The 14,597-nt window shown below is 45.8% G+C and overlaps 3 protein-coding genes across 3 annotated transcripts; all 3 read left to right on the top strand.

Moving 5' to 3' along the window:
- Nucleotides 1-2,260: 2,260 nt before the first annotated feature.
- LOC105685702 lies at nt 2,261-4,798 on the top strand. Its single transcript, XM_012400056.2, has 3 exons — nt 2,261-2,569; nt 2,755-2,937; nt 3,900-4,798. The coding sequence occupies exons 1-3, from the start codon at nt 2,365-2,367 to the stop codon at nt 4,268-4,270; spliced, it is 759 nt and encodes a 252-aa protein (XP_012255479.2). The 5' UTR covers nt 2,261-2,364; the 3' UTR covers nt 4,271-4,798.
- A 719-nt stretch (nt 4,799-5,517) lies between these two features.
- On the top strand, nt 5,518-7,576 carry LOC125500052. Its single transcript, XM_048651230.1, has 2 exons — nt 5,518-6,021; nt 7,073-7,576. The coding sequence occupies exons 1-2, from the start codon at nt 5,634-5,636 to the stop codon at nt 7,417-7,419; spliced, it is 735 nt and encodes a 244-aa protein (XP_048507187.1). The 5' UTR covers nt 5,518-5,633; the 3' UTR covers nt 7,420-7,576.
- Nucleotides 7,577-12,990: 5,414 nt separating this feature from the next.
- On the top strand, nt 12,991-14,149 carry LOC105685703. Its single transcript, XM_012400057.2, has 2 exons — nt 12,991-13,623; nt 13,723-14,149. Exons 1-2 carry the CDS (start codon nt 13,146-13,148, stop codon nt 14,097-14,099), a joined length of 855 nt encoding a protein of 284 aa, XP_012255480.2. The 5' UTR covers nt 12,991-13,145; the 3' UTR covers nt 14,100-14,149.
- The last annotated feature ends 448 nt before the right edge of the window (nt 14,150-14,597 follow it).

The following is a 14,597-nucleotide window of genomic DNA, read 5'->3' as shown; positions in this document are numbered from 1 at the left end:
CGCGGTCTCAAGTCCGGTTCCTGAATATACATACGCGTTACACGCGGCAATAGTACGGGGGCCTTGACTCACTCGATGGAATTTATTCGTCTCCCATTTCCGTATTCGATAAACGGATCCGCGACCGACTTCCATTTGCGAGCAGCGAAACCGATTTTCATTTTCACAATGAATTTTATTCGAACGAAGAAACGATCGCGTACGCACAATGTACGTAAAAACTTGTGCAACGGGTTATCAAAAATCATCGTAGACCCGATCTCCTACCGCGCGTGGTTAGCCTCGACCTAGTCCCGAAGGGCGTTGACCGTTTCTCAGGAGGGGGCCCACCCTGAAGGAGATTCGGAAAAAGGGCCCAACTACCACCGGGACGATCACATCGCGCTATGCGCCCGGAGGAGTCTCGCTATGTGCTGCACGATCGCTCGCGACGTCAGAGAAAATCGCGATGGCCGAAAAAAGAAAAGAAGAGAAAAAAAAAAAAATCATCTCAATTGAGCGGCGGATACGGTGTGGATTGAAAAAATTTCTCCGTTTAGTACGCGCCAGATAATCGTAATTTTTGAACAAAGAATCTCGTTTTCTCTCGGGCAAATAGAAAACACCGCGCACCCTGCAAGACACTTTCCATGGGTCTTTTTTTCACGACGATGGGTAACCGCGAAAACCGGCTCTTGGGAAAATAAAATGTTGAAATCAATTTTGCGGATCGTACAGATGCACATCAAGGCCGTAGAGATGAAACGTCGGAAGAAAATAGAGAAAGAGAAAAGAAAAAAAAACAACAACTCGCTCAAAATGCGTCGCCGCGTGTACGCGACGTTCGGAGTCTAATTGTAAGGTGAGTCGCGAGGTGTTTAAGAGTTTACGGAAATATGTCGTCTGCGACGGGTAAATTTACCGTTAAGTAATGCGAAACCTATATTAAATATTTAAATACATTTCCATCTCTCGACAAACAATGGGTCGGAATCTATTGTCAGGCGTTATTCATAAGGTGAGGGAATTTTAAACATATTCAAATTAATACCGACCCATTTTTTTGTCGTACCGCATTTGGACTGCGGGGTAAGTGAGACATTGAATTTCGGCCGAACGTAAGTGTACGAATTTCAAGTACGACTAATTGTCCGGTAAATATTTTCGCCGATATAGTTGCAGCTCGTCGATATCGCGATATCAACGATGATCGTGATTCTCGTTTCTTTTTTTCCCTCTTCTTTCTCTCCTGAATGATTATGTGCTATTACACGATGCGGAGAACGAGGGATCCGGAGCGAACTAAAATTTCTAGACAAAGAATGCGGTTGTATTATGTAGATTACGTAAGGAAAACCAGTTAGTCGTTTGATGGTTCACGCGTTACCGGATACCGGTTGTCCTCTCTGGGTCAAGGCAATCAAGGTGAGTCTTGGCCACTTTATTATACCCTTACGATTTCGACCGAACGCGTAGCTACACCGAGGCGCTCTATCCTCTCCGAAGAGCCCATAAAATAGCTCGATCGACAAAAATGACGCCGATGAAGAATGAACGAAACGTAGAAAAGGAAAACGGAACATCCGGGCGCCTTTCCATATTCGTAAAACAAATGAAACGTGAAAAAAGGATGAGGAAACAAATCTGCCGGATAATAACTTCGAGAGGCTAGTAAATTTCCAAACCCATAAAACGGCTTGTGGAAACTGTTACACTCGGATATTTAGTTCGTACGTAGCGACTGTCGAGTGTCAGGTGTGGTCCGTCGACACACATTTAACGACTCGAACGTCGCGTATACGAGACGAATGTATTTCCGGAACTTGTGCGAGTTTCGTATCAGCTTGCCGATGAAAAACGGAGAACGTTATTCCCGAATTGCGAGAGCCCCGTCGACTCACGAAATCTCGTTCCTTCGGAAGTTTTCGATTTTTCCCAAACGCCCGTACAGTAAATCCGAATTTGTGTCCGGAGCCCCCGATGGTCCAGCCCGGTCTCCTGCTCCCCCGGCATCTGACCTAAATTCTGCCGAGCCGGTGTTCGGATAGACCGACGGAACGGGCTAGGAGTAATCTCGTTTTGACTCATCGATACGGTCCCGCCCATGGGACGAAAAATAGTCGGGGCCCGTGTCGGAGGTAGTGGAGCTGTCGGTGGTTTGTTTAAAAAATTATCGAGGAAAGTTTTCTCGGTAGGCAACGTCGTCACCGAGAGATGAGCATACCGAGAGGTAGAGGGTGGGGGGCACAACTATAAAGATTCAAGCATCGGAGGGCTATGTCACATTTTACTCCGAAATTTTCAACGTTCAGTGCAGTTAAGTGGTACTTCCGTAACTCGGCGAACCTCTCGAAGATCGATCGACGCAAAACACCCTCGACAGTCATGAACGGACTAATCGTATTCGGTCTCCTGGCCGCCTCGGCGTTGGCTGTCCCCATGCCCGATAACGTCGGTAATCTGGATTGCCTGAACCACGAGGAAATGCTCTCCTGCATCGCGGTTAAAACCGTCAGTGTCCTGGGAAGAGCTTCGAGGTCGAGTGACATCCAATTGATCGACGGGGTCAAGTTCGTAAGGGACGGACCGAGTGAGTTCAATTTTTCCATCTTTCGTCGATCGTTGGTTTCATCGCGGCGGCGTTAGTCGTTGAAATCGAATCCGTCCGGAGGAGTCGTTGCACTCCGGACGGCTGTTCGCGTTCGATCGATTCGACGATGATTCGGCGTGTCTCGTAATCTGATTAATTCTAATTTTCATGGTTCGTTGTTTCAGTGGAGCGTAGCGGCAAAGTTTTGGAGACCGAGACCGAACTGATGAACGAACTGCCGCGCGACGCCACCGACAAGACTTTCAAGATCGTAAGCATGCTGTACGAGTCGACGATGTCTTTCCTCAAGAGTCACAGTCTGAAATTGAGCATGCCCGAAGGATCGATCTCCCGCGCTCTGGAAGAAGGTAAAGTCGATCGAAATTTCATTTCAAACAAACAACGAATAATACGAAAGTTGATCCGTACCACCGGTTGCATAATGACTTACTTTTCTCGCGGTATAATATATAATAATATCAGTGGCTAGGTTGTGCGGACGGGTCTCGAGTCGGCCTTTCACTACCAGTTGACTCAAGAGAGCTCTATACGTCCCAAGGCCTTCTTCACTTTCTTTAACGATGGGTGAACAGCTCTCCGACGATCGTTACACATTTTTTACGAGAATCTTTTTTTTTTCCCCATTGTTTCGCAACGAAAATAGAGAATATTCGAATCCCGCGTACCGAGGTCACGGTTAACAGAAAAAAAAAAAAAAATCAATGAATAAATCAACGCCAACTCCGTCTCATTTCACGAATAATTTAACGCCGCTATTATACACCGGTCCGAGTAACGGTACCTGCTCGACGACCGTTGCCTACGCGTTTTCAAATTGTTGCATAACTTTACAAACAGCTGAAACCCTCCGCAATTAGCATCCCCGAATGGTAAAGATCAACGCCCCCGAGTCGGACGAGGAGCCGTTAAGCTTCGTTTCGGGCCTAGGAATCGCGATGTGCTTCCGACGAATCTCGTGCGAAAGAGGAATAAAATCGGACCCCGTCCCGGAACCGTCGTGAACTTTGTTCCCCGGTTACACGAACCGTCGGTCGACCCGATCCGATCGAATTTTCGACGCTAGGATTTCTCAGGCTATAAATAATAACGATTCGATGTCAAGGTTTTGCGGAACGTTGACATCGATATTATTCACGCGTCACGTACGAACCTACCAACCCATATTGCTTAGGTATTTTGTAAACGTTGTGAAATGAAAGTCCGCCGTCTGTTAGAGGACATGAATAAATATTAAGAGAAGATACTCGTTTGTAATTACCTTTGAATATGTTTTTTTTTTTTGTTTCATTTCTTTCTTCTCTCCTTTCAGGACGTGGTAAAATCAAGAAAATGGCTCTCCCTATTATCGCCGCTGTCGGCGTGAAGCTTTTCGCCCTTATCCCACTGGCTCTCGGCGGTCTAGCTCTCCTCGTGCTGAAGGCTTTGTTCGTCGGCAAGATCGCCCTGCTTCTAGCCGGTATTTTGGCCTTCCAAAAACTGTTCGGCAGCGGCGGTTCCGCCGGAAGTTTCTTCAGCAAGGGCGCGCAGTCCGCCGCCAGCTGGGCAGCGGCACCCTCTTCTCAGGCATGGTCATCCGCTCCGTCGGCTCCTCAGACTCAGGGTTATTACAGGAGTTTCGACACGAACGGCGATGCCCACGACCTAGCCTACAGCGCACAGGCCCCCAACGAAGCTCAATAACTCGTCGTGAGAAACCAAACGAAACGAATTATCGATATTATGAAATACGGTTAACGCGACCGATCGACGGACCACCGGACACGAGACGGACGAAGTTCGACAATGGAAATACGTCGGAAGAGAGAAAATTTCAATTCCAGTCGGGAGGACGAAAATCAGGACGGACAGACAACGCTATCATTATCAACGAATATTGAATAACTTTCATTTAATTTTATCATTAGTATTGATATTGTTTTTTTTTTTTTTTTTTTTTTATTTTTGTTCTCTTTGTTATTTATAATTATAGTGTAGCGAGAATTTTCGAGAAAAAAAAACAAAAATCATCCTCTCACACATTCGCATATTGAAAACGCGTGCCAAGTAGGAATATAAAAAGCCATAATTCCAGTGTCATTAACGCATACACGATAATTTGTAATTACATAAATCTAGGTGTTTAGACCATCGACTGTTAGCTTAGTATTTATACGATATATACGATTTGTAATTAAATAATATAATATTTAATAAATTATTAAAAGATTACACACGTTTACTTCTTGTCTTCGCGAGTAATCTGTACCCTACCCTCCCTGCACCTCGTATCGAATTACGTCGAATAACAAAACGAACACCGTACTCTCTGTACTCGCTTACTTACATCTCTACCGGCGGATATGTTTATGCTAATTTCACTCCGCCAGCTGCTTCCTCATAAGTAATTCAATTCGAATATATGCGCACAGCTCTCTCTGAAAGCCTCCTACTATCAGATTCGGGCCAACGTTTTGCATACCATGTCACGACGGTCACAGAAAACTAATTTACCTTTGAACAAAAAAAAAAAAAAAGGATGAAAATATTGAAATAAAGAAAATAATATCACGTACCAAAAAATGATGGGTGTCGTTTCACGGTTTTCAAGCTTTTTTTTTTTTTTTTTTTTTGACAAGTGTTGATAAAATATGTAAATTTTTTTTCTTTTTTTCCTAATATTCCGTGAGTCGAAGATACGTTTTCGGCTCCGGACGCCGAATGGGACATCGCACACCCTCGAACAAAGGACCGTGGGCGACAGTAAAATGATGATATGGCTAATTTGGTATCGATTACATGTCAATGATATTGTAATGCATCGCGACGTAGCGTGCATGGAGCACATAGGGAATTAAAATTCTTGACACCGCGAGTGGCCGATAGCGTCTGCCAAATAGTTCACCATGGCCCCACCATTGCTCGATATTCGATATATAAGAAAAAATTGCCCCGAGGTAGAGAACAGTCAAAAAGAATCGTCGATTGTAAATCGGCATTAACGGTGGTGTGCATAGCGTACGATTGTTTGAATTAAAAATTAACAAAACTAGTGAAAATCGTTGAAATGAAGTGGAAGATCGCGCTGTTTGCCCTAGTCGGTCTGGTGGTCGCCGCAAATGCGGAACCGAAAAAAGCGTGTGGGGAAAAGGACCAGATGAAATGCGCCGAAGACAAATTGATCAACGTTATGGATAAAATCAACGAACAAGAATCGATAAAAATCTACGGCGACATGGTTACCATGAAAAAAATACCCGTGCAAACCGTCGAGGAGGGTGGCGACCAGTCGGAAACCGATCCCCTCCTCAGCAAAGTCGACAGGTTTTTGAAGGAAAGAAAAATACAGATAAATTTCCCCAGCGACGGTTCATCGGCTGATTTTTTCGGAAGAGCTCTCGGCGAGAAGGAAGTTGATTTTGAACTCAGGAGTCTCGCTCAAGGCGCTTCGGAAGGTAAAAAATTGTTCTTTTGAATTTTTGCGGAAAATGAATTTTTAGAAGAAAAGAATTTCGGGTAGTTCGAATCTGAAAAATGAAGCAGAGTCGGCTGCTGTGAATTTTTACGATCGTCGTCCGACGGAGGATCGAATCCAAATCTGGGATTCATCGGAGACCTCTCATAGCGACGTGATTTCCAAGGAGGCTCCGTAATACGGAGTGAGGAAGAACCCTTCAAATCGTATTCTTAAATACTAGATACCTTTCTAAAGTCACGTCCAATGAATAGTAAGTGTGTCGATGACCCGGGAACCCATTCGCCGACAAGTGTGTCTTCTCGCATCCTACTTTCTGGTTGGTGCGGAACATTGGGGAAAAAAGCTCCTTTCTAATATTTCAAAGATATCTAGAAAAAAAAAAATTAATCATCCTCTTTTTTTCTTCTCTCGATCTTCGTTTTCCTCATATTCCGTTCATCTCGACACCGTGATATTCCTACAACCGGATTTTCACACGCTCGGCTATCCTCATATTCAAATAAAGTCCGATCGGCGGCGTTAGCTTCGTTACGCCGACAAAGCCGAATCGTATCTCTAAACAATCCCGTGACAAAAAATGAAGTTAGTTAGCCACGTGTGTAATCGAAGATCAATACTCGAAACGTATATAAAAACGCCTGTGCTTCGAACATGTGGTAACGGCACGTTGACCCACTTCCATGTATCCCACCATGAGCTCGGGCCGACGAGAAGGGTAAAACTTATGGTAGGGGAAAGCAAAGAACGCGTCGTCCAGTCTTCCAGGTAGGTTTTTAGGTCGATTACCTTTGCCTCAAGGATCTAGAGACGCGCGCCGACGAGAGAAAATACCAGAGGTTTGACCTTGGCAGGTAGTAGAGAGTGCAGTTCTGGTGCTACGAAGAAAGTAGGTTTCGGGATACGTATCGGAGACGACGATCGCGATCGGCACCGTGGAAAATCGAAAGACATCCGATTCCGACGATCGGAAATTGTTGCAACAATTTTTTTTTCGTCGCGAAAATTATCTCCGTTTTTCCAACTTCCAGGTCGTTCGAAGCTGAAAAAAATCCTGATCCCCGTGCTACTGGCCTTGAAACTGAAGGCAATGATCGTTTTGCCGATCGTCATCACTCTCATCGGTCTGGTCGGAATCAAGGGTTTGGGCACCGGACTCGCCGCTCTCCTGATATCGGGCGCTGTAGCCCTGAAGGCTCTTTTAACGCCGCCCCCTCTGCCCCCGAGAGTCAGCTACGGGATCATAAAACCCCACGACGTTCATCACGATCACTGGCATAGATCGCAAGAGGAGATAAGCCAGCCCTACAGAGGGTGGACGCCCGAGTACAACGACCAGTTTCAGGGCTATCAAGGTTACCAGGGTATTCTTCCGTGAGCTATCCGCTCATCTCCAGCTCCGACTCGAACGGACGAGCTGAATTCTTCATGAATCGTTGTATTGCCAAATGTTGATTATTTTTTACTCTTTATTTATTGACTTAAGTTATGCGTATTTATTGATGTATCAATAATAAAGACGATCGTTATTTCGAGACGAATCGGATCATGCTTTCGCCCCGAGGTCCGAAGACCGACTGACGAATTTTACACCCTGTCGGAAAAATTACGAACCTCATCCCACCCCCGGGATAAGTCGGAGGTTCTCGATTGGTGGAGACCGGTGACCCAAATTTTTATTGGTTTGAGGTCACCCCCTCTTTTCCCATCGGTTTCCCTATATGAATTTTATCGGCGCCCCGTGGCGGAGGCGATGAAAAATGCTTCGTCGCACGTTTTCTCCGCGTGGGGAGACCGTGGGGATTAAAAAATCCCGAAGTAGGAGTATACGTCTCGGGTAACGAAAGGCTGAACTTCCTGGTTCTCCATTGGTCCCAGAGCCCCCCCCCCCCCAGTCTCACGGCTTTCGCCGATCGAGGTCAGTGGGTCGTTGCCTTCTGGCTGCAACGCGGCGTACCACTTCCTTCCACATTCACATACTCACCTTCTCCTTCTTCTTATTTCTCCTCCTCCGCTGCACCGCCGCTGCCTTTTTTCTTATTCCTCCTCCTCGAACAGGTTTCCACGACGCAGGTGGGGGAGACTGCGCGTCGTACAATCACCTAACGGAATTCGTTGTAGTCTTGGGGGACGTGCAGGTATATAATGACAGGTGTTCCGAGCACATCGCGCGTTCAAGTTCAATGCACGAACGCTCCAGGGTCGAATATATTTAGATATTCGCAACGGCTCTGCGACCAGTTACAACGACTCGGATGATGTCAACTTCGAGGCAATGTTTCAGTGGCTATTGTACGCCAGCTAGAAGCTTGTTTTACGATGTTGTTAACAAGCATCAGCTCGGTGCATAGGTCGGACTGACTCGTCGTTCTAAAATTGATCGATCAATTATTTTCAATTTTTTCATTATTTCCGGGGAAATGATTTCCGTCCATGGAGAATATTTTTCATCGTCCTTTGTACGGAATGATCCTAATTTTCCAACGTCACTCGTGACGAAATTCAATCCACTTTTTTCCACAAGGTTTTCTATAAAATATTGTAGGAGATTCAAAGATCAAGAGTAGAATAAAGTGACGTCCGATTAATTGGTTCGATTCGAGGATTGGCCCAAGATGACGTTGGGAGAAGACTGAGCAGTAATTTGTGCGCTAGTCGTTAATCATATGAACTACACAGTAAATATTTAACATTCCATTTACTGCTGCATTATTCCTCTCAAAGAAGAGTGAATCTATAGTAGGTGATAATTGACACGGAGAAAGCAGAAAAAATAACTTCGGATTCTCGAGGATAATTTACTTTCTACCTCGTAGCTTTTCCTAAATCGTCGCTAAATACGAAGGAATCCCAAAATCATTTTGTGGTCTTGGTCCAGCCGAAGATGAGCCAATCAATTGATCCTCGGTAGCGATCAAAAGTTTCTTTGGTCTCTTTGACACCTACATCGCTCCTAGTTCGTAATTTTTTTTGTGATTTTGTAGCACAGGCTGCCGTCATACCGGAAGGTCATTAAAACTAGTCATTACGTCGAGATCCGAATAATCTTTGCCGGATCCTATCGAGGAGAGAGAAAAAAAAAAGAGTTCAAGAAGTTGTCGGCTCGTGGTAGTCGGTGGTAAGATGGTTCGACGGTATAGCGTTCGAACTACCGAGCGACGATACAGTCTCGAGACCGCAACTCATTCGTACGAGATTTTCTGAATTTCATAGAGATCTCAACTCGTGCGGATCGAGGATAATTCAAAATTGATCATTTAATCTGGTAACCTGAATTTTTTTTATCGTTATCGCCGTACGGCGTCGTCACGGACTCGATACATCTGGGCTACCCGTAGAAAATCGGAAATAAACGTTGTACGTACGTTGAATTGGGTATGGGAGCTGGTCCGACATTCGATCGTCGATGATACCGATGCGATTTATTTCTCGTTTTTTTACGTAGCCACGAGCAACGCGAATCTCCGAGTCGAGAGATTCCCCATTTTTCTGTACAATTTTTAACCAGATGTTGGTAACGTACCGAACGTAGCGATCGTCGTAAGCAACACGGTTTATGCCGACGAAGAAGACCTTTCTCCTTTACACTCAGAGGATAGAAAATGAAGACGGTGCGGATAAAATTCTTCATCTCCACATTCCGCTTCTCGCACGTGAATGTCATCTGAAACCAGTCATCCACCGAATCCGCCTCTAATCGAGCGATTTCGATGACTTATCAAAGATTTCGGTGACCACCATGTTCAGTTGTTTGATAGCCGCACGACCGAACAATTATTCTCATGTCTATCTGACGTGCGATCAAGAGAAACAAAGATCAGTAATTATCGTAGCGGTATAAAATATTTCATTGGACACGACAATCGAAAAGTGACGTGCGTATATTCGGATCACGAACGGTCGACATCGTGATTCGCGGGATCGTTTTTACCGGTGGAATATCGCGCGTGATCCGGTTCGCGCTTTTGAATTTTTTCTCGTTTCGTATATGTATATACGATCATTAAATCGAACGTTACTATTTCCGGTAAATCAACCTTATTGTCGCTTTTAAACGCTAGTTCTCAAAACGATCACGTACCTTTATATATACACGCGTACCTGCGTTTGTTGTACACCTGGTCATCCGCGTCATACCGGCGCAAGTGAAAGAAAACAAGTTGCACAAATAGGCCAAGTGGCTCGAACGCTTAGGCATGTCCGCACAGTCGAGGCTTTAATTGCGCCTTCTCAAACCGTCCAAGATACCCAGATGTGTGTTTCATTCCGTACGTTGTTCGAGCATGCTTATCGGTATCCATTGAACGGCGTATGCACAAAAATTGTTTGCTTTCTTTGAAAGTATAGAATCATTCGATTACTTGCGGTCGACCGCAGACTCGAGTCCTGCAACGATACACCTGTCACCTTGAAATAAAGACGCATCGACACGGTGCATATCTGTTGCCCTGCACTTGTTCCCGATCGACGGGTCTATCGGTTATTTTATCCGCAGATTTCGCGGCGGTTCAACGATTCGCGGGATTCTGAGTGATCGAGAGATATCGTCGAGCGATCGTTGCGCGAAGACGATCTCAGAACCACAACACCCCGAGGAATCTAGGCCCAGTTCGCAACAGCCGCGGATCGTAGGCGATGTAGCAAATTTAGCACGCTTCCTACAGTCGCTATATTCAGATAGTTGATTAATTAGTGAGAAGAAGAACTGAATTACAGGTAAATAGAGCGTAATCGTTGCGTGGCTCGTGCGCTTCGTGCAAAAATACCACAACTTCACGCTCCTGCGATCATAATTTAGTGGGGGGCGGAGGGGGAAGGGGTGAATATCCCATGGAAAACTGTTGTTGAAACCCTCCTTTTTTTTTTGTTTTTGTGTTCCTACAATAATTCCGCGAAGTTCCGTAAGTTACCGTATATCCCGACGAACCTTTTTTCATTTTTCTTCATTTTTCATCCCCTTCGTAATCGCGGTAATTACGGGGGGCCGAAAATTCGTCAATTACTCGTAACTGGTTCAACCGACTATCCGCAATTTTTACCCTTTGATTGATTACTCGAGCGAAGCGACTTTCAAACCTCGAGGTGCTGCGGCGATTCGCTTCTCGTCTCTCACGGCCGGAATCGAGTAGCGGTCCAAATATTCCTAGCAAAAAAATCAATGGACAGCCGAGCTGTTGTCCGAAGCGGACGGCTCACCTCCGTTTTCATCTCACGTGAGTTTTTCTACGGGCGGCTCGTACACCTGGGCCGAGAAAAGGACCGTGTGTATCCCGCGAATCGGAAGACGGTTCGGCCCAGTTGTCGGACAAAATACGAGAGCAAAGTGACTACGTCGAGTAGTTTTACCCTTCACTTGAGGGGGCACGACGGGGCCGGCTATGGTGATGATCGCGAACGGCTACTGTCACTGACCATGCGAGACGACCGTGGTATAACTGGTCCGGGAGTAAGGCTGCGTACACACACATATGTTACATATATATCTATCTATCTATTTATATAAGTATCGATCGCCTCGATTGACGAAGATACTGCGGGATGATCGGGAAAAAGGGGTTAGATGGGCGGGCGGTGCGATTTTTATGCTTGATTCGATAGCGTGAAAAATTGCGGGTACACACACTTTCTCGTTTGTTACGCTTTGACGGACTCGGTAGTTCGAATTGGTCACGGCGTCGGTTGCCCGCAAACGATCGGACTCGGGACGGACGTACGTACGCGTCTCTTTTGTATCGCGTATGAAGAGAATTCTATTCGAAATCTGGGTTAATTCAAGGTATCATTAGGGTCACCTTCTCCGAGACCGTCTGTCGCCGGTAACACTCTTCCGTTCGAGACAATGTATTTCGCAATTTATAACACCTTTTACGGATGGCCGTCGTCGTCGTACACCGATTCTAGGAAACGAGGGATCTGCCATCGGATCGATTCGGAATCGTCGCGTGTCGTCGAGAAATTTTCCAATTAAGAGTCAACGTACAGGTATCATCCAAGAAAGTGAACTGCTGCCGCGCGGCCGTATAATTACGTATCGAATCGCTGAAATATATCGGTCAGCTATAAAATAACAGGGAAATAAAAGAGAATGGAAACGAGTCTAACGTATTGTTACCGATTTCACTAAACCTTGACAATGAGAATACCAGTCAGCGCGGTTTTATTGTACGCTTAGCTCCGGGTTGGCCGTCAAAGTTTAGTCCAGTTTTTTCGAAACGGACCGTCAACTCTCCTCCGACACATCAGCCGAATTTTCAGTCCACACGTCGTCGCACGCGATACCTGCCCTCTCCTCCTCGGACCCGCGGAATGTGGAAATTACGAATTGTCGAGCGGAAAGGAGGAATCGTCGTCGGTCCCTCGATCGAGCGAATTCCCGCGTTAATTCCAGGTGTTGAAAAAAGGAAATCGAGATGAAAAAAGAAAAAAAAAAACAAACCATCACGCACGCGGCGCGATGAGTTCACGGCAATTATTACGCGGAGTGTGCGTTACGTCGTTAACGCGTTTCATCTAGGCAATAATAATTGATCCAGGTGATTCGGTTCTCGGAGTCGGTGATTATCGTCGGAGTCGTATAGCCCGAAGTGGTAACGCGATCGAGTTCGGTATGTCCGGGGACGTCTGGTTCTCTTCCACAAGGGGGGGACAATAGTTGCGCCGTTCGCTCGCCGAGGAGAATTATTCTCTTTTGTCGAGTTTTCTTTTTCTTCACTTTTTGTGAGTACGGTGTTTTTTGTAATTTTGACTCAGATTTGAATTCTCCGCTCTATTTGACCCGCCCCACCATCGCTCGTTCTATAATACGTACAAGTTGTGCGGCGTGGTCAAGAAGAGAGTTGGTTGCAAGGAGAGGTGCTCTGCTCTGCTCCGGAGAGAATGTATACGAACTGGACAAAAGCGAGAAAAAAGACAGATAGTTCTGCTATATATACTGGAAGTACACAGCTCTATATTCAGTGCACTCTACGCATCTCGTCAGATCATAACCGTCCGCAAATTACGAATCGCGTCTGGACCGAGCCGAGTTGGTAACCAAAAAAAAAACAACAACAACAACAACAATATCGTACTCCGAAAAGTAGACGAGTTTTGTTTTTTCTCACCATGAAGTGGATAGCCGTGTTTTCGTTTCTCGCAATCATCGGGGTAGCGTTCGCCGAAATCGAACAACGAACTGCGCGACAGTCGATAGAGGAATCACCGGAGACCTTGGCGTCGTCCTTGAACAAGGACTGCAACAAATCCTACAGTGCTACCTGCTTGAAATTGGACGTGGTGTCGTTCGTCGACAAATTATCGGAGACCGAAGACCTGGGAATACTTCCGGGAGTATCGTTGGTGAAGGAGAATGATTCCAAGGACGTTCCCTCCTCGGAAGTGGTGGCCAATCTGGCCAGGGACTTCCCCAACGACGTTGACAAGAGGCTCGACGCTTACCTCGTCCACAAGGTCGGAAGTTACCTGAACAGTCACGCGATATCCATAAAATTATTCGATCCGAGAACTTTCGAAGCCGCCCGCAGCTTCAACGAGGAGACGCTCAGCCAATTGGGACTAGGCGGAAACCAGAACGTCGAAACCGGTATGCGATAAATAGCCGTACGCCGTACGCTCGTCGACGCGTAATTTCGCTTTTCTTCGTTGCCTTGATATTAATTTCCCTTTCTCGCGCTCCTTGCAGGTCGTAAAAAGGACAAAGGTGGTATGGGCGGTCTGATGGCGGGTCTCCTGATGATGAAGGGTACCCTGGGCGCCGTTGGATTCGGCGCGCTCGCTCTTCTAGCCGGTAAAGCTCTGATGACGGGTCTGATGGCGTTGATGCTCTCGGCTATCGTAGGTCTCAAATCGCTCGCCGGGGGTGGCGAGAAGAAAACGACCTACGAAATAGTCAGCAAGCCGGTTTACTCCGCTTCCCACACTCACAGCTCGGAGGAACACCACGGCCACGGCTACGGGCACTCGGGTTACGGACGTTCGTTGGACGACGCCCACGAATCCCTGCAGGACGCCGTGGTGAAATACGGAAACGTCAGGGATCGTCGGTCAATTAAAAACTAAGACCTAGTATCAATGCTCAATGACCAAAAAAAAAAGAAAAAGAAAGAGACGGAAAAAAAAATGAAAAAATGAAAAAAAAAATGAAGAAAAAATGAAAGAATCTAGCACATAGGTGGATTACTCATCGGTTCTGTTATTTAATTATTTATTGTAATATCCGCAGAGAATATCGTTCCCTGCGCTGTATCGTAACATTGTTGTAGATGTGTTGTCGTGTTGATATATATATATATATACATATATAAATATAAATATACCCCATGTATAAATCTTCGATTAAACATTCGAAAGCAATATTCGTTCACTGTACGGTGTATTATACGGCGAAATAGGATGCACTCCCACGGATTTCAGGTCGTCGCTTTATTATTTCGAAACAACGTGAACGACGTTTAATAATAGATTTACCAAGGGAACGCCGTTATACAATGTTTTTGCAAGGTCATAATTTAGTAACCGCCAACGCTCGGGTATCTAACCGCTCGCAAGCCCTCTAAA

Source organism: Athalia rosae, chromosome 2 (genome assembly GCF_917208135.1).
Source record: "Athalia rosae chromosome 2, iyAthRosa1.1, whole genome shotgun sequence".
Lineage (NCBI taxonomy): Eukaryota > Metazoa > Arthropoda > Insecta > Hymenoptera > Athaliidae > Athalia > Athalia rosae.
This window is presented reverse-complemented; position numbering and strand designations above follow the sequence as displayed.

What these genes read in the sequence shown, in the direction of transcription:
- LOC105685702 (XM_012400056.2), top strand. Translation starts at nt 2,365, where the DNA reads ATGAACGGACTAATCGTATTCGGTCTCCTGGCCGCCTCGGCGTTGGCT. An exon ending in GTTCGTAAGGGACGGACCGA is followed by an intron (nt 2,570 to 2,754) that starts GTGAGTTCAATT and finishes TCGTTGTTTCAG; the next exon opens with TGGAGCGTAGCGGCAAAGTT. An exon ending in CTCCCGCGCTCTGGAAGAAG is followed by an intron (nt 2,938 to 3,899) that starts GTAAAGTCGATC and finishes CTCTCCTTTCAG; the next exon opens with GACGTGGTAAAATCAAGAAA.
- LOC125500052 (XM_048651230.1), top strand. Translation starts at nt 5,634, where the DNA reads ATGAAGTGGAAGATCGCGCTGTTTGCCCTAGTCGGTCTGGTGGTCGCC. An exon ending in CGCTCAAGGCGCTTCGGAAG is followed by an intron (nt 6,022 to 7,072) that starts GTAAAAAATTGT and finishes TCCAACTTCCAG; the next exon opens with GTCGTTCGAAGCTGAAAAAA.
- LOC105685703 (XM_012400057.2), top strand. Translation starts at nt 13,146, where the DNA reads ATGAAGTGGATAGCCGTGTTTTCGTTTCTCGCAATCATCGGGGTAGCG. An exon ending in AAACCAGAACGTCGAAACCG is followed by an intron (nt 13,624 to 13,722) that starts GTATGCGATAAA and finishes CGCTCCTTGCAG; the next exon opens with GTCGTAAAAAGGACAAAGGT.